Consider the following 20,224-nt stretch of genomic DNA (forward strand, 5'->3'; position numbering starts at 1 on the left):
AAATCGAACAAGAACAAGTAAATGACTCCAAATGTCGCCCCTCCGTAGAAAGTCCACATCACGTTCGGATCCGCCTTAAATTCAACCAACTAGAATATTCTCTAAGGTTTTATGCACTCGGGAAACTCACAAATGTGATAGACGAATATTAAATTCTCCCTTGAATTTAATGTCTTATGTGTTATATAAATTGTGATCATGAACCACATATTTATAGGGTGGAAATAGGGAAGTATATGAAGGAAATGTGTCCTTCACCCAAGGTGCATTAAGTCTAATACCAAGGTTCAGATTAATTGCGAACAATTAATTCAGTAAGATCAAGTGATCGGGACAGCTAGCTGGAGCAATGCTTCCGATCAATGAGTTCTAATCTATATTAGGCTCACAGCCTACTCTTGACTGAACCCATAAGGTCACACCAATGACATGTAATAGATCACCGGATTAAATGAATCGGAAATTCATTTAATAGCTTTTCGGGAATTAGTTCGGAAAAACGTATTATACGATACGACCTTGCATCGGAATTGTATATCGTATCGCAAATATTCGTAAGCTGGGCGAAATGAATAATCGTATTGTACGACGGTGATTCGTCGTGTACGATACGATAAATAATAGCCGTAAGGCGTTCGTTGCGAATACGAGCCGCAACGGAACTGCCGGCCCGTCGAGCCAAGCGCGCATGCGCGCAAGGCCCAACGTGCCGGCGAGCTAGCAGCGCAGCGAAGCAAGCCAGCCCGTGTGGCCACGAGTGCGCGCACAAGCACAACAGCAAGCAGCAAGCAAGCATCGAGGCCCATGGCCCATCGCTGCTCGGCTGCGCTGTGGGCTTCGGCCTGCGGTGCGCTGTGCGCATGGACTTGCGTGCGGTGTGTGTTATGTGGCCAGTCAAGGCCTTGTGTCTTGGCCGGTTACACTAAATATAATATTAGGTTATATTTCACACACCCCAATCAGTTTTTCCAGAACCCTAAACCTAATTCTAAATTACGTACGTTCAGTTTTGCTCTCTACTCAAAACTGTTCTTCCCGTAAAAGCAAACACTCTTGAACATTGTCTAAGCTACAATTATCAAGACGGATCTGAACGTGTCGGTGAACCAAATAGAGAAACGACAATTGAAGTTCTTTGTTCGTGTTCGTTGATACTATACTCGGGAAAACACGCTTCAAATGTAAGTATGCTTAATCTGTGCTTTATACATTTTTCCTGGCTTTGGGGATGTTCCGCACATGTTATGTATGTTTAACTGTATTCCCCTACAGTATAATCCTACTAGGAATCAATTAACTAGATTTATTAGGACTCTAGTTAATAATATTAGAACTCTAGGGATAATCAAATACTAAGTATTTCAGATCTACCCTTGATATCTAGTTATTGTTGGATTAGGAAAACAATAACTTGATGCCCAAACTACTTGCCGCGCAAGTAGCTTGGCTCCCAAGGCTTGCTTAGCGTACAAGCAACCGGCCCAGCCCTTGCAGCGTGTGGCTTGAGGGCCACGTTGCTGCTCGAGGCTTGGTGCCCATGCACACAACACACGACCCATTGCTTGGCGATGCTGCACTTGCTCGCCCCAAGCGAACTTCTCTGTGCGGGCTTGCTAGGCGCTGCGCCCGTCGCTTGCGCTGGGCCTTGTGTCTCGCAAGCTTGCTCGTCGAGCAGTTGCTTGTCGTGCTTCTGATTCTGGAATTTATTTCCGATTCGAACAATATTTACGTTTCCGAAAATATTTCCGATTCCGATAATTTTTCCGATTTCGACAATATTTCCGATTCCGGTAATATTTCCGATAATATTTTCCGATACGAACCATATTTTCGTTTCCTGCAATATCTTTGACTTGGATAATATTTATATTTCCATCACGAAGCATATTTCCGTTTCCGGCAATATCTTCATTTTCGGCAAATATTCCCTATTGCCATTTTTGATGGTTTTAGCTCCCACTGGAACCGAGATCCATCATTTCTGAATAGATAAATAGAGTACTTAATGAATATTATATTCACTTAAATACTTGATCCGTTTATGCACTATTTGTGTGACCCTACGGGTTCAGTCAAGAGTAAGTTGTGGATTAATATTATTAATTCCACTTGAATTGAAGCGGCCTCTAGCCAGGCATTCAGATCACTTGCTCTCACTGAATTATTAAATTGTTAATTAATATTGACCTCATTTATTAGACATAGCATTTATTGCAAACTTGGACCAAGGACATTATTTCCTTCAGTCTCCCACTTGTACTTAGGGACAAGTGTGCATTTTCTAATTCCTTTGTCGCTTGATGCATGCTCATGAACATATGGTAAGAGTAGTCATCCTTATTATGTCCAGAGGTACCTCTCGATGTCAGAGTTCAACTGATCAAATAAACAGATAATCATAGCCTATGATTCATCTGAGCACGACCATGCATTTTTAGTTTCTAGTTCTCCGAGTGGCCTCGTACAACTTTCGGCATCTCATCCCAATTTATAGGAGGAAAATCCCAATATTGTGATCTCGAGGTCAGACTTCGTTCAAAATCCCAATATTGCCGTTATAGTCTCCTTTTACGGTGCGACGCTTGACAACGTCAAAGTAACAAGTTCTCAAACAAGTAATCTCAAATCACTCAGGTATTGAGGAGTAGTGTCTAATAATATAATGAAATTTACTTATGAAAGATTTTCATCTCATACAGTAAAGTTTCATAGGTCTGTCTGATACTAATTTTATCAATTAAGTATCTATGCAAATGATTGCGACATTGCCATGTCCACATAGTTCAAGAAACAGAACTACAAGTCATCTTCCATTCTAGTCGTCTAGTATTTTCTATGCGTCCACCTTTATAGAAAACATCCGACCAGGGACCATTTTCAACTTTTGACATTCAAGTTCACTTGATAAACATTTCTTAGTCACAGGACTGGTCTTGACAGTCTATCTTGAATATTATTGTCAAATTGAAAGGACTCATCATTTAATACTAAACCAAGATTAAATGTAATATGAAAATATATTTCATATATGATAAATGTTCAACCCGAATGTTTTACAACCATGGGCCTCCAGCCCATCTTTAAAACAACTAATTGAATTCAAAGCTATGCTTGATTTCCAGTGCCACAATGTGAGTGTTGCTTCTCACTTATTGCACAGGTTAAGTTATCATGCTTTGCCAATCTTAATATCATTTTTATCGAATGTCTTTTGAGATAGGATAGTAAGATCTTTTGAGTATTTTTATTTTGTGATCTAGTCCTTCTTGCTTCAATAGTGGTTCTACGCATTTTCTAATGAAGAACCATCTAGTCAGCAGACATGTGATCCACCCAAGTTAAGTGAAGAACTCTTTAACGTAAACAACTTTATTGCTTCTTAGGAAATAAGTACTTTTACTTCAACTGTATAGGTTGCTAGTGATGCTTTGTTTGGATTTTCTTATCCAAGAAGTTCACAGATATGTGGAAGACTTTCCATATGTATCTTAGAACATAAAAATTAATATTTAATTTCCCACACAACAACTCATGGTCTTCAATCCATGTTGCCATTTCAAAACACGATGCTCTATAGCTCGTCCTTACCAATGGTTAACTCCAAAGGGATCTTTCTTGATCCTTTGCTAGTGTTTATGCGTGTAGCATCAATATTTGGCATATCTTCATTTCCTTGAATCAAGAACTATTCCTATGTACCTTTTTCAAGTACCATAAGTTTTTCTTAATCTCAATCTAGTTCATCTTCACATATATCAATAGAGATTGGTATATGTTTGTCATGCCTAAAGCCATACGGTACATTTTTGGTTATCCTTATATTATATCACACATGATAGATTCTTTGCAGAATACTTCCCAAATTAAATTCTATTCATGTGACTTTAGCTCATCTAGTTTCAGTAGATACTGAATCCAGCTAAATTCTTTGACATATAATATAGATTAAGAATCCCACTTATATTCTTTGATGTTTAACTTAATAAATGCTTATACATAGTTCAAACATCTATTACTTAGATTTATTCACATGGGTCGAATATCTCTAATGGAGGCTTTCATGTTTGATTTGGTAATTCCATTATTTAATCTAAAACAATATTTTAAGATATTTGTAAATAGATCTTAATACCCAGTATGCACTAAGTTTCTCTTTGGCCCATCATTGATGAATGATTTCAAATCTAAGTTATTAGTATTTGAATGTTATTTCACAATAGAGAGATATGTGTGTGATACACATAGGACCAGTTGAGTTTTACTCCCACTAAACTTCTTATATATCTATAGGAATCATGTTCATTTTATGAAACTAAAATACTTACTAGCTTCACTAAAATATAGTTCCAATTCCCAATTGCTTGCTTAAATTCATACTCGGATTTCATAAGTTAGCATTCATTTTAAGCATTTACACTAGTAGAAAAAACCCCTGTTGCAGCCCCCTTGTTGCAGCGTACATGTATAAATACGCTTCAACAACCATTCGGTCAACGCGGGTCAAACCCTTTAAAGGGTTATCGCAGCGTACATTTTAGTTGTTCGCAACAAATGCGTTTGTTGCAGCGTACAAAATAAAAGCCCGCAGCAACAACCCGACTTTATTGCAGCGTACATGTTATTGCCCGCTGCAACAAGTCCGCGTTTCAAAATTTTTTACTTTCCTAGGTTGCAACAAACCGCGCTCAAACGTACGTTGTTCCTTCTCTGCTAGCTCCAAGCTTTTTCCCTTAAACAAATATCCAAGCAAGCCGTCGAACTCAGCCCTGCGTCGCCGTCGAACTCAGCCCTGCGTCGCCGTCGAACCCAAGCGTTGCTCAGCCCTGCGTCGCTGTCTTCGCCGGTGTGTGGTGTTCTCGCCTCATCTCCCCCATCCCGTTCAATTCTCGCGCGGCCTGTCACTGAAAGATATATTCTTGGTCGGCCGGGGGTTCAACATCTCCCCGTCGCGTCGTGGTTCCGGTGGTTGCTCGGCGTCGTGGTTCCGGTGGTTTCGGTATGGTGTGTTCAATTTTTATTTTCGTTTTTTATTTTCGTTTTCAGATTAGGGTTCAATTTTAGTTTTTGATTTTCGTTTTGATTATTGTTTTTGATTTTCGTTTTTGATTTTCGTTTTGATTTTCGTTTTGATTTTCGTTTTTGATTTTCGTTTTGATTTTCGTTTTGATTTTCGTTTTTATTTTGATTTTTTTTGGCTGTTTTTCAATTATTTCTTTAATTTGCAGTTAATTGTGAAGATGGGTAGATACTCATATGGTTGAAGAGAGGGGCGATGACCGTACTGCCAGCATAATCTATCATCGTGCTTGTTCGAATTTCAACAATTGCATAAGGTATTGATATATCTAATTATCTTCATAAAATTTCTCTTTTCCTCTTTTGAAAGTTGAAATCAATAGTACAGTAAGTGCATATCATTTTTACGATAAATAAAATTTGGATAAGTATAGTAAGTGTAATAATAAAACGTGTACATTAGTATTCTATGCTTAAGTATCCATTCCGTTTTACTTATTAGGACTGTTTTTGGACTTCTAATATCACTTCAGTGAAGCATTGATAAATTTAAATGATGTAACCAAAGATTTGCGGAACTTCTTAATGATTTTGTGACTTCTTAATATATGTGTTTATGTGTGGAACCTTTTGTTGTTGTTATTAGTAATGAGTCGTCGTTGGATGTATGGTGACCATACTACGGCAGAATACTTGAGTGGGGTCGCAGAGTTCATTAGATGTGCTTTAGCACACCAACGGAGTACAAAAGCCGAAAAAATCTATTGTCCCTGCCGTGATTGTAACAATATCAAGCGGTTAGGTGACATTGATGAAATTGAGGATCATTTATTTCGCCGTGGGTTTAAGCAAGATTACCATGTTTGGTTTTGGCATGGTGAAACAATACCTGATCGTCCAAGTTCTAGTGTCCATGAATTTGATGTTCAGAGTAATGAGAGTGATGATGATATTTATGAGAATAATGAGACGGATGATGATGAGGAAGAAGATGATGAAATAAATGAGATGATGGATGGGCTGAAAGATCACTTGGATGAACGACCTCAGATGTTCGAACAAGTATCAAAGGCTGCTGAAACTCCATTGTATCCCGGTTGTACAAAATTCAGCAAGTTGGAATGTGTGTCAATACTTTACAACCTCAAATGTAAAGGTGGTTGGAGAGATGAACACTTTGACACCTTATTGGAGTGGGTAGGTGAATTTTTGCCGGAAGGGAATGATATCCCCACCTCTACCTATTATGCCAGGAAATTGATGTGTCCCTTAGGCTTAGAGGTCGACAAGATAGATGCTTGCCCAAATGATTGTATGCTTTACAGAAAAGAGCATGAACATTTGGATGGGTGTCCAACATGCGGCGCATCTCGTTACAAACGCAAAGGGGCAAATTCAGCTAAGAGGGGCCCGCCTGCTAAGTCTTTGTGGTATCTTCCAATCATACCTAGGTTTGAGCGTATGTTTTCATTGAAGAAACAAGCAAAAAACTTAAGGTGGCATGCGGAAGTGAGGAAGAAAGATGGACTCCTTCGACATCCTGCAGATTCTGTTCAATGGAGAAATATTGATAAGAAATATCCTGAATTTGGTAAGGAGGTTAGAAATCTAAGGCTTGCTTTATGTGCAGATGGTGTGAATCCATATGGAACTCTAAGCAGTCAACATAGCACATGGCCGGTTCTTCTAGCAATTTATAATCTTCCTCCATGGCTGTGTATGAAGCGGAAGCATATCATGTTATCACTCCTCATCTCGGGGCCTAAGCAACCTGGAAATGACATAGATGTGTACCTGGCTCCACTCATAGATGATTTGAAATTATTGTGGAATGAAGGTGTTTCAATGTTCGATGCACACACCAATTCAAGCTTTACATTGCGAGCTATGGTTTTTTGTACCATAAATGATTTTCCGGCATATGGAAACTTGTCTGGATACAAAACCAAAGGAGAACAAGCATGCCCTATATGTGAAGAGGACATGAAGCCCACATGGTTGCATAATTTCAAGAAAAATGTTTACCCAGATTTCAGGAAGCACCTCAGTCGATATCACCCTTATCGTAAGAAGAAGAAAGAATTCAATGGGTTCACCGAGGAAAGAGTAGCTCGTACGCCTTTGACAGGATCACAGGTTTATGAACGAATAAAAAATGTTGAAACCAAATACGGCAAGTGCTACAAGTCCAAGTCTAAAAAGGGTGTTTTGTGGAAGAAAGTATCTCCATTATGGGATCTTCCCTACTGGAGAGATTTGTCGGTTAGGCATTGTCTCGATGTAATGCACATTGAGAAAAATGTGTGCGATGCTATCATTGGGACTTTGCTAAACATGTCTGGAAAGACTAAGGACAATGAGAATGTGCGGAAAGATATGAAAAAGAGGAATATTCGACCAGATTTGTGGCCTGTTGAAAAATCTGGTGCGGGTGGTACTAAGACTTATCTGCCTCCAGCGTGTTACACAATGTCAAGAAAGGAGAAGAAGCAGTTTTGTGAGTGCTTACATGGAATTAAGGTTCCCTCGGGATATTCGTCGAATGTAAAGCGCCTAGTATCTCTCTCGGACCTTAGGTTGGTTGGTATGAAGTCTCATGATTGCCATGTAATGATTAATGTGTTTTTGCCAATTGCACTTCGTGGGATATTGCCGAAACACGTGAGACATGTTATAACAAAACTTTGTGTGTTTTTCAATTCTATATGTGCTAAAGTGATTGATCCGGAGAAATTAGATTCTTTGCACAATGATATTTTTGAAACTTTGTGTCGATTTGAAATGTACTTTCCACCATCTTTCTTTGATATTATGGTGCACTTAATTGTCCATTTAGTTCGAGAAATCAAGTTATGTGGTCCGGTGTTCTTAAGATGGATGTATCCTTTTGAGAGATTTTTTGGGCATTTAAAGGAAAAAACAAAGAATCGGGCAAGGCCGGAGGGTAGTATCATTCGGGGAGTCCTTGAGGAAGAGATATCTCAATATGTAGCTGAATTCTTAACAAGGCTTGAGCAAATAGGTCTTCCAAAATCTCGTCATGCAAGGAGGCTTGAAGGGCATGGGGTAATTGGTAAAAATGTGATCTCGCCTCCATCTGAAAGGAAGAATAAGGCACATCTTTGTGTGTTGCAGCATCTTACCGAGGTCAATCCTTACATAGATAAGCATTTGCTAGAATTGCAACAAAAGAATCCTAAGTTGAAGGAAAGAGCGTTGATGCAAGAACATAATCGCACATTTGTTGATTGGTTTAAGAAGGAAGTAGCCGAGGAAATGAAAAAAAATCTAGATGTTTCTGAAATGGTCCAGTGGTTAGCTCGAGGTCCTCGACTATGTGTTCTGTCTTATGAAGGGTATGATATCAATGGGTTCACATTCTATACTAGAAGACAAGATGAAAAGAGTATGGTGCAGAATAGTGGAGTGAAGCATGTTGCAGCATCTAGGGTCTATGCAAGCGCCAAGGATAGAAGACCGGTTGATGCGACACAATCATATTATGGTGTTATCGAAGAAATATGGGAGCTTGATTACAACAAATTTACGATCCCTGTATTCCGGTGCAAGTGGGCCAACAACCATAATGGGGTGAAACAAGATGAAATTTTTCCTGGTTTAACATTGGTTAACTTTGATCGATTAAGTGATAGTGACGAGCCATTCATTCTAGCATCACAAGCTAAGCAAATTTTCTATGTGGTAGACAATGTTGATCCTATATGGCGTGCAGTTGCCCAAGGCAAGAGAAATATTCTGGGTATTGATGATGTTGTGGATGAAGATGAGTATGACAAGTACGATGAAACACCCCTGTTACCAACGGCTGTTCAACCGTTACCGGAGGAGGAAGATGCAAATAATACTAATCATATGCGTACAGATCATAGGGAAGGAATTTGGGTTATAAACCGTAAATGAATAAGATGAGTTGGCTTCTGGGAATAGGTAATTCTAGCTAACTGAATATCAGATTAAATGTATCTTTTCTAGCATTTAGGAAGGTGTAGTTTGTACTTCCACATCTTTAATTCTTATTTTATACTTCCATTGTGTTCATGATTATACTTTTCTAGCTTTCTTTAATTCTTACTGTACTTCCACATCTTACTTTTGTTCCTGACCAAAGTTTTCTAACTTTCTGTGCAGATGACTTGAGATCCCCGAGTCAGAAATTTTCAGAAGCTTTCGGTGATTTGTATCTTTTCAGAAGTTCTCAGAATCGGAAAATAACGCACGTATTTACTTTTGGTGAGTTGTGCGTTTTCTCCTAGTGTTGCGCTAATTAACATGTCTCCTAATCTTGAGCTAGAATGACCTAAATCAAAACGAGCGGGCTTAAATTGACCTTAGTTGAATAAATTGACCTAAATTGACCTTAGTTGACTAAATTAGCATAAATATGAACCATAACTACCAAACAAGTCTCAAATGGCATAAATTGATTGGATTGAGTCTAGGTAAGTTAAAACTAATCATATTAATCATTTAAAAGGATTAAAATGAGTGTTTAGGTTCTTTAGTTCAAAGTTGGGAGCGGAAATATCATTTTAGCTCTATATATGACATATAACGACCCAACGAGCCATAAATGTGCATAAATAGGTTGGAATGAGTTTTAGAAACTTAAAACTATGCATATTAGTCATGTAATAAGAATAAAATGAGTCATTAGGTTCTTTAGTTCAAAGTTGGGAGCGAAAATGTCATTTTAGCTCTATATATGACCTATAACGACCCAACGAGCCATAAATGTGCATAAATAGGTTGGAATGAGTTTTAGAAACTTAAAACTATGCATATTAGTCATGTAATAGGATTAAAATGAGTGTTTAGGTTCTTTAGTTCAAAGTTGGGAGCGAAAATGTCATTTTAGCTCTATATATGACCTATAACGACCCAACGAGCCTTAAATGTGCATAAATAGGTTGGAATGAGTTTTAGAAACTTAAAACTATGCATATTAGTCGTGTAATAAGAATCAAATGAGTCCTTAGGTTCTTTAGTTCAAAGTTGGGAGCGAAAATGTCATTTTAGCTCTATATATGACCTATGACGACCCAACGAGCCATAAATGTGCATAAATAGGTTCGAATGAGTTTTAGAAACTTAAAACTATGCATATTAGTCGTGTAATAAGAATCAAATGAGTCCTTAGGTTCTTTAGTTCAAAGTTGGGAGCGGAAATGTCATTTTAGCTCTATATATGACCTATAACGACCCAACGAGCCTTAAATGTGCATAAATAGGTTGGAATGAGTTTTAAAAACTTAAAACTATGCATATTAGTCATGTAATAAGAATAAAATGAGTCATTAGGTTCTTTAGTTCAAAGTTGGGAGCGAAAATGTCATTTTAGCTCTATATATGACCTATAACGACCCAACGAGCCATAAATGTGCATAAATAGGTTGGGATGAGTTTTAGAAACTTAAAACTATGCATATTAGTCATGGAATAGGATTAAAGTGAGTGTTTAGGTTCTTTAGTTCAAAGTTGGGAGCAAAAATGTCATTTTAGCTCTATATATGACCTATAACGACCCAACGAGCCTTAAATGTGCATAAATAGGTTGGAATGAGTTTTAGAAACTTAAAACTATGCATATTAGTCGTGTAATAAGAATCAAATGAGTCCTTAGGTTCTTTAGTTCAAAGTTGGGAGCAGAAATGTCATTTTAGCTCTATATATGACCTATAACGACCCAACGAGCCTTAAATGTGCATAAATAGGTTGGAATGAGTTTTAGAAACTTAAAACTATGCATATTAGTCGTGTAATAAGAATCAAATGAGTCCTTAGGTTCTTTAGTTCAAAGTTGGGAGCAGAAATGTCATTTTAGGTCTATATATGACATATAACGACCCAACGAGCCTTAAATGTGCATAAATAGGTTGGAATGAGTTTTAGAAACTTAAAACTATGCATATTAGTCATGTAATAGGATTAAAATGAGTGTTTAGGTTCTTTAGTTCAAAGTTGGGAGCGGAAATGTCATTTTAGCTCTATATATGACCTATAACGACCCAACGAGCCTTAAATGTGCATAAATAGGTTGGAATGAGTTTTAGAAACTTAAAACTATGCATATTAGTCATGTAATAGGATTAAAATGAGTGTTTAGGTTTGTTAGTTCAAAGTTGGGAGCGAAAATGTCTTATTTTAGCATAAATATGAACCATAACGACCAAACAAGTCTCAAATGGCATAAATTGATTGGATTGAGTCTAGGAAAGTTAAAACTAATCATATTAATCATTTAAAAGGATTAAAATGAGTGTTTAGGTTTGTTAGTTCAAAGTTGGGAGCGAAAGTGTCATATTAGCCTAAAAATGAGTTCTTAGGTTCTTTAGTTCATAGTTGGGAGCAAAAATGTCTCATTTTATCATAAATATGAACCACAACGACCAAACAAGTCTCTAATGTGAATAAATAGATCGGATCGAGTCTTGGAAAGTTAAAATTAATCATATTAATCATTTAAAAGGTTAAAATGAGTCCTTATGTTCGTTAGTTCATAGCTGGGAGCGAAAATGCCTCATTTTAGCATAAGTGGTGTTTTCTAGACTTATCTCATATGAGTATATGATTTCATGATATAAGAGAAGTGAGATTGTCAGATTTCCTCATTAAGTTTCTTAATCATTGTTGCTTGAGTTTAAGTGAAACTCAATCAAGTAATTTCATTTTACGATCTAACTTACATACTACTCCGTACTATACTAGATTAATAGAACTTGTTTATAGAATGAGTTAGCTGCCCTGCATTCTCATATTGCCTCAACAAACACACCAAGAATGACAAAGAACATTGCAGATCAGATCAGCACAGATCAGTGCAGATCAGATGAGGGTAGCACTGATCTGTGCTGATCTGTTCTGCACTGATCTGTGCTGATCTGATCTGCACAGATCAGTGCAGATCAGATCAGCACTGATCTGTGCTGATCTGTTCTGCAGATCTGATTAGTGCAGAACAGATCAGCATAGATCAGTGCTGATCTGATCTGCACTGATCTGTGCAGATCAGATCAGCACAGATCAGTGCAGAACAGATCAGCACAGATCAGTGCTGATCTGATCAGCACTGATCTGTGCTGATCTGATCTGCACAGATCAGTGCATTCCACATCTTTAATTCTTATTTACTTTTGGTGAGTTGTGCGTTTTCTCCTAGTGTTGCGCTAATTAACATGTCTCCTAATCTTGAGCTAGAATGACCTAAATCAAAACGAGCGGGCTTAAATTGACCTTAGTTGAATAAATTGACCTAAATTGACCTTAGTTGACTAAATTAGCATAAATATGAACCATAACGACCAAACAAGTCTCAAATGGCATAAATTGATTGGATTGAGTCTAGGTAAGTTAAAACTAATCATACTAATCATTTAAAAGGATTAAAATGAGTCCTTAGGTTCTTTAGTTCAAAGTTGGGAGCGAAAATGTCATTTTAGCTCTATATATGACCTATAACGACCCAACGAGCCTTAAATGTGCATAAACAGGTTCGAATGAGTTTTAGAAACTTAAAACTATGCATATTAGTCATGTAATAAGAATCAAATGAGTCCTTAGGTTCTTTAGTTCAAAGTTGGGAGCGAAAATGTAACTTTAGCTCTATATATGACCTATAACGACCCAACGAGCCTTAAATGTGCATAAATAGGTTGGAATGAGTTTTAGAAACTTAAAACTATGCATATTAGTCATGTAATAAGAATAAAATGAGTCATTAGGTTCTTTAGTTCAAAGTTGGGAGCGAAAATGTCATTTTAGCTCTATATATGACCTATAACGACCCAACGAGCCATAAATGTGCATAAATAGGTTGGAATGAGTTTTAGAAACTTAAAACTATGCATATTAGTCATGTAATAGGATTAAAATGAGTGTTTAGGTTCTTTAGTTCAAAGTTGGGAGCGAAAATGTCATTTTAGCTCTATATATGACCTATAACGACCCAACGAGCCATAAATGTGCATAAATAGGTTCGAATGAGTTTTAGAAACTTAAAACTATGCATATTAGTCGTGTAATAAGAATCAAATGAGTCCTTAGGTTCTTTAGTTCAAAGTTGGGAGCGAAAATGTCATTATAGCTCTATATATGACCTATGACGACCCAACGAGCCATAAATGTGCATAAATAGGTTCGAATGAGTTTTAGAAACTTAAAACTATGCATATTAGTCGTGTAATAAGAATCAAATGAGTCCTTAGGTTCTTTAGTTCAAAGTTGGGAGCGGAAATGTCATTTTAGCTCTATATATGACCTATAACGACCCAACGAGCCTTAAATGTGCATAAATAGGTTGGAATGAGTTTTAGAAACTTAAAACTATGCATATTAGTCATGTAATAGGATTAAAATGAGTGTTTAGGTTTGTTAGTACAAAGTTGGGAGCGGAAGTGTCATATTAGCCTAAAAATGAGTTCTTAGGTCATATTAGCCTCATTTTAGCATAAATGGTGTTTTCTAGACTTATCTCATATGAGTATATGATTTCATGATATAAGAGAAGTGAGATTGTCAGATTTCCTCATTAAGTTTCTTAATCATTGTTGCTTGAGTTTAAGTGAAACTCAATCAAGTAATTTCATTTTACGATCTAACTAACATACTACTCCGTACTATACTAGATTAATAGAACTTGTTTATAGAATGAGTTAGCTGCCCTGCATTCTCATATTGCCTCAACAAACACACCAAGAATGACAAAGAACATTGCAGATCAGGTCAGCACAGATCAGTGCAGATCAGATCAGCACTGATCTGTTCTGCACTGATCTGTGCTGATCTGTTCTGCACTGATCAGATCAGCACAGATCAATGCAGATCAGATCAGCACAGATCAGTGCTGATCAGATCAACACAGATCAGTGCAGAACAGATCAGCACAGATCAGTGCTGATCAGATCAGCACAGATCAGTGCAGAACAGATCAGCACAGATCAGTGCTACCCTCATCTGATCTGCACTGATCTGTGCTGATCTGATCAGCACTGATCTGTGCTGATCTGTTCTGCACTGATCTGCGCTGATCTGATCAGTGCAGATCAGTGCTGATCTGATCTGCACTGATCAGTGCTGATCTGATATGTGATATCTGCACTGATCTGATATCCTTCTGTATGCTAGTGCACTGATTTGCTGCTGCGCGCACATTTTGTAACCACCCTTCTGTATGTTTTACTTGATGCAGGAACAACATAGGTACGATGAATGAAAACCAAATTGTTGTTAGGCATGAATCAGAAGGTGGCAAGACTCCCACAACGGGTGACGAATCACAAGATGTTAGTACGATTACAAAGACCATTAAAGGCCGTGGTCCGTCAAAAGGTGTTAAAGTCGCTAAGCCTATGTTCCTTGAGTATAATGTATATAATGTCCCCGATGGACAATGGTCTCATGAATACGGGAAGCAAGTTGGGAGTTGTGCTACTAGAATTAATATTAACGTCCCATTATATCCAAAGGTAGATGAGCAAACCAAGAAGGGGTTTTGGGAGGAGACTAAGGTAAGCATTGGATATTAACTTGATTTGTATATTTTAGGGATTATTTTATTTGATTTAAATACTATTTTTATAATCTAACTTTTTTTAATTATTAACAGCTTATGTTCCACATTACTGATTATTCTAATCATTCGAGGGAGAAATATTTTCATTCTTGTGTGGCGAAACGATTTAGTTGTTTCAAGAGCAAGTTGGTGCGCCGATGGATAACTATGAAGGAAAAGAAGCCAAAAAATCAAACAAACAAGATGCCTTGGGATGTCTACAACCATATCACAGAGGATGATTGGAAGACTTTTGTTAAACATTATTTCCTGCCAGAGTCATTGGTAATGATAATATTTCTTTAACTTGTCCTTAAAGAGTTTTTCATGTAGCAAACTGACATTGGTTCTAGGACAAAAAGTTATCAGAAAAAACATTTATTTCCATCTTTTTATGTTGTCTTTGACAGCTTCGTAGTGAAAAGGCGAGGAAAAGTGCATCATGCAACAAGAACCCACATCGCACCGGCCAAAAGGGTTATAATAGAAAGCGACTAGATTGGATAAAGGATGGACGACTTCCACCAGATGCAGCTTTACCTATCTCGAGTAGCTCCTCGGTGAACTCATCAGTGACCTCAAATGTTAATAGAGTTAGAAAATACAGATCAAAGGAGTTGATTTTGGCCCATCAAGTACAAAATAAAGAGGGAAAGTGGGAAATTGACCCGAACGATACAGAAGTTGTTGAAATCGCAACAAAAGCTGTAAGTAGTGATAATTAATTAATATTTACTTGCTTTGATTAGAGAATATAAAGTAATTTTACTTTCCTAATTGGCAGTTAGAGTACATCGCAGAAGAGGAAAAAGGAAATCTTTCTTTCGAACAGGGTGAGGATGCCCTCACTAAAGCTATAGGGAAAAAAGATCATCGTGGGCATGTCAAGGGAACAGGTGGCATGGTTGGTATCAAAAAGGCTTTCGGTCCGTGTATTCGACATAGTAGAAGTGACCATGGTGAAGCTTCATCAGAAAATTACGAATCAATCAGAGCTTCTGTGAAAAAGGAGTTTGAAGGTGAATTAGAGAAAAGGGTAGAGAAAAGGGTGGCAGAGGCCCTCCAAAAGCAACTAAGCACCTTGTTAAAAACAGGACAACTAAACTCCATTTCTACCCCGATACTTGATGACCTCCACTTAAATGATTCTGCAAGAGTTGACCTTGATGTTAGTGCTACAAGAACCACTCGTCACATCTTAGTGCCGCAACCACGCGAGCTAAAGGTACGACGTAGTCACTCTTTTTTAACATAGTTGCTTGATCCTTTTATGTTTTTAGTTGACATTTACTTAATAATCTGTATCACTTACAAAGTTGCATTGAAACCTTTGTTTATGAAGGAAAGGACTCCATGTCGTCTTGCCCTTGAGGATAAAGTTTCAAGCAACAACATTGTCGTGGCGGATGGTATGGTACAACCCTCAGATGGTGCATTGCCCCAACATTTTACATCGATGAAGCCTGGTCACTATAAAGTCCAAGTTGATTTTGTTTACGACGGACATGTTGATGATATTCTTCCGGTACCTACGGGAGATGGTTTCACTAACTTAGGCGGTGCTCTGGGTAGTTTTGTGCAATGGCCCATACACTTAGTGATTTTCGAAGACGGCGAGGTATATATGTTTTATTGTTTAGAATGTATATGTTCACGCAAGCACATTCGACATCTTACCTACTCTTGTTTTTGTTGAATTTTAAAGGATTGTACTTCACCTCCTAAAAAGAAGTCCAAGTCTAATGTTTCTAAAGAAAGGGATGGTAGCTCCAAGAAAAAGACAACGGTATTAGCGGCCCAAAAGAAGACAACAGACTTAGCATCCAAGGTAAACCCTCTAAAACTCATTCGAACCTAAAATGACATTTCCGCTCCCAACTTTGAACTAAAGAACCTAAGGACTCATTTGATTCTTGTTACATGACTAATATGCATAGTTTTAAGTTTCTAAATCTCATTCGAACCTATTTATGCACATTTAAGGTTCGTTGGGTTGTTATAGGTCATATATAGAGCTAAAATGACATTTCCGCTCCCAACTTTGAACTAAAGAACCTAAGGACTCATTTGATTCTTATTACACGACTAATATGCATAGTTTTAAGTTTCTAAATCTCATTCGAACCTATTTATGCACATTTAAGGTTCGTTGGGTCGTTATAGGTCATATATAGAGCTAAAATGACATTTTCGCTCCCAACTTTGAACTAAAGAACCTAAGGACTCATTTGATTCTTATTACATGACTAATATGCATAGTTTTAAGTTTTTAAAACTCATTCGAACCTATTTATGCACATTTAAGGCTCGTTGGGTCGTTATAGGTCATATATAGAGCTAAAATGACATTTTCGCTCCCAACTTTGAACTAAAGAACCTAAGGACTCATTTGATTCTTATTACATGACTAATATGCATAGTTTTAAGTTTCTAAATCTCATTCGAACCTATTTATGCACATTTAAGGTTCGTTGGGTTGTTATAGGTCATATATAGAGCTAAAATGACATTTTCGCTCCCAACTTTGAACTAAAGAACCTAAGGACTCATTTGATTCTTATTACACGACTAATATGCATAGTTTTAAGTTTCTAAATCTCATTCGAACCTATTTATGCACATTTAAGGTTCGTTGGGTCGTTATAGGTCATATATAGAGCTAAAATGACATTTTCGCTCCCAACTTTGAACTAAAGAACCTAAACACTCATTTTAATCCTATTACATGACTAATATGCATAGTTTTAAGTTTCTAAAACTCATTCCAACCTATTTATGCACATTTATGGCTCGTTGGGTCGTTATAGGTCATATATAGAGCTAAAATGACATTTTCGCTCCCAACTTTGAACTAAAGAACCTAAGGACTCATTTGATTCTTATTACATGACTAATATGCATAGTTTTAAGTTTCTAAAACTCATTCGAACCTATTTATGCACATTTAAGGCTCGTTGGGTCGTTATAGGTCATATATAGAGCTAAAATGACATTTTCGCTCCCAACTTTGAACTAAAGAACCTAAGGACTCATTTGATTCTTATTACATGACTAATATGCATAGTTTTAAGTTTCTAAAACTCATTCGAACCTATTTATGCACATTTAAGGCTCGTTGGGTCGTTATAGGTCATATATAGAGCTAAAATGACATTTTCGCTCCCAACTTTGAACTAAAGAACCTAAGGACTCATTTGATTCTTATTACATGACTAATATGCATAGTTTTAAGTTTCTAAAACTCATTCGAACCTATTTATGCACATTTAAGGCTCGTTGGGTCGTTATAGGTCATATATAGAGCTAAAATGACATTTTCGCTCCCAACTTTGAACTAAAGAACCTAAGGACTCATTTGATTCTTATTACATGACTAATGTTAATTGACTATTGTTATAGGAATTTTCGCATCCAAAGAAGTCGAATTCTAAGCCTAAGTTCAACTTAGAGGTCGTGGGTAGTTGTGATCGTAAAACACAAGAATCAACCACCAAAAGCAAGAAAGCGAGACTTGTACACGATGCAATTCAAGGTCTTGGCCCGTCATGCAAATACTTGCAGTTTATCATGACTTCGGCTCCTGATGATATATATGATAATACTACCATCCCATTGGCGGCCTCAGTTTGGCACTCGGATTTTGATCAAGAAACATACATAACTGCGTCTGATATAGGAGAGTTCCTTCGCGGGGCGTGCTTAAACATTTCAGCGATCCAAGTCTACATATTGTAATTAAATGTTTTATTGTTGTTCATATAACTATTATTTCTTTGAAGTTTTTTCTCTTTGTCGATCTTAATAGTGTAATCTTGTTTATTTTGTAGGTGTTTATTTCACGATCATGCCAAATCATTTGAAATGTCTCGGATTTCGTTCATTTGTCCCGAGATTATGTCAAGCACTAGAATCAAGGCCGACCCTGGAGCGCCAACAATGTATTTGAAAAACATTTTCCAAGCTGAAATTGAAAAGGAGAAGATGGGTAATCCTAATAACCTAACTAATTGGTTTTTAATCCCATATAATCAAGAGTAAGTGTGTTATATTATATAAGTTTTATATAAAATATTAATTATTATTGTTATTAAATATTTAATATATCATTTATAAATTATACAGAAATCATTGGAATTTATACGTGATGGACCTACGTAGAGGTTATGTATATATTTTCGATTCTGCTAGAGATCCACGCCGAACAGATTATGCATGGGGAATCTTGAGTTTGTAAGTTCTTTTGCTTACAAATTACATTAGTCTTTAAGAAACCTAAGCCAAAATCATATTCATGAGTACCTATGTTTCGTTAATTTTCTAGGGCATACCAAGTGTACAAGTGCAATGGTGGGCATTGTCCGAATAAAACGAGTTTTAAGTCGTGTAAACCCATTCATATAGAGGTATAACATGTTTCTTAATTAGCTTTTTGCTTTGTTTTTATTAACTATTGGCCTTGCAAGATAAAGTATTATGTTTCATAATCAGTGTGCTCAACAAATCGGCGGAACTGAGTGTGGCTATTACGTTATGAAGTTCATGTTAGAGATAGTCACGTTACAACATGACTATGAAGGCCGGCTAGATGAGGTAAGTAACTAATTGATTCGTATTCTAGACTATTAATACATTGTCATTAGTTGCTTGAATGTTAAAATGTGACATTTCATTTGCATTTAATCGATCTAATGCTCCATCAAAATTTTGTTTTTGTAAGGTCTATACTCCGAGGACTGCGCCTTATGCTAGTGAGGAAATTGATGTGGTTCGTGAGCAATGGGCGAAGTTTTTTACCACCAAGTATTTATTATTGACCTGAGGGCGCTTGATCGTGTTGGTTTAGATGTTATAGAACAATCTTTTATGTTAAAATGTATGCGTACGTTGAAATTGGAACGTAAATATATTTAAATGTATCGGTATGTGCACTTTTGGTTTTGGGATATATACAAAACTCCAGTTGTTGTTTTTATATTTGTTATACAGGTTGCGTTATTCTATTATTGTTTTGACAGGTTTCTATATTTGGTGCAAGGCACTCTAGGTATCCCTAAACAAAATTAGAATTTTCCCGCCAAAAGTGCTTTGTTGCAGCGTACATATATGTTGTACGCTGCAACAAGGGAAAAAAATTTCGCAAAAATTCAGACTTGTTGCAGCGTACAAATAAATGTACGCTGCAAAAAGTTGAGTAATTCACACTTGTTGCAGCGTACAAATAAATGTACGCTGCAAAAAGTTGAGTCTTTTGCAGCGTACATATATATGTACGCTGCAACAAGTCCAAATTTTTGCCAATTTTTTGGCACTTGTTGCAGCGTACATACATATGTACGCTGCAAAAAACACCTTTTAGCAGCGAACATTGTACGCTGCAACAAGTTCAGACTTGTTGCAGGCCCCCCAGTTGCAGCATACGATGTACGCTGCAACAGGGGTCTAAAAGCCCGCTGCAATAACTTTTAGAGGCTACCATAATTAACTAATGCTAAAAGGCACTTTTAGAGGCCATAAAAAATGAATTGTCTCAAGGTGTTGCCTCTGTATCTAATTTTTCTTGTAGTGTAATTACACTACAAGAAAAATTAGATACAGAGGCAACACCTTGAGACAATTCATTTTTTATGGCCTCTAAAAGTG

General features: G+C 37.0%; 1 protein-coding gene across 2 annotated transcripts; it reads left to right on the top strand.

Annotated features, from left to right (window-relative positions):
• The first annotated feature begins 4,556 nt into the window (after positions 1–4,556).
• Positions 4,557–19,261, top strand: LOC110796093 (uncharacterized). Of its 2 annotated transcripts, XM_056826405.1 has the most exons (13): positions 4,557–5,333; positions 9,166–9,267; positions 14,222–14,540; positions 14,639–14,869; positions 14,995–15,291; positions 15,369–15,809; positions 15,927–16,202; positions 16,290–16,412; positions 17,984–18,315; positions 18,412–18,618; positions 18,707–18,814; positions 18,906–18,987; positions 19,073–19,261. In XM_056826405.1, exons 3-13 carry the CDS (start codon positions 14,238–14,240, stop codon positions 19,184–19,186), a joined length of 2,514 nt encoding a protein of 837 aa, XP_056682383.1. In that variant the 5' UTR covers positions 4,557–5,333; positions 9,166–9,267; positions 14,222–14,237; the 3' UTR covers positions 19,187–19,261. The 2 variants fall into 2 exon arrangements, with proteins under 2 accessions (XP_056682383.1, XP_056682384.1); XM_056826406.1 differs by lacking the exon at positions 4,557–5,333 and having other exon boundaries at positions 8,947–9,267.
• Positions 19,262–20,224: the final 963 nt, after the last annotated feature.

The sequence above is a fragment of the Spinacia oleracea genome, chromosome 4 (assembly GCF_020520425.1).
Source record: "Spinacia oleracea cultivar Varoflay chromosome 4, BTI_SOV_V1, whole genome shotgun sequence".
NCBI classification, from domain to species: domain Eukaryota; kingdom Viridiplantae; phylum Streptophyta; class Magnoliopsida; order Caryophyllales; family Amaranthaceae; genus Spinacia; species Spinacia oleracea.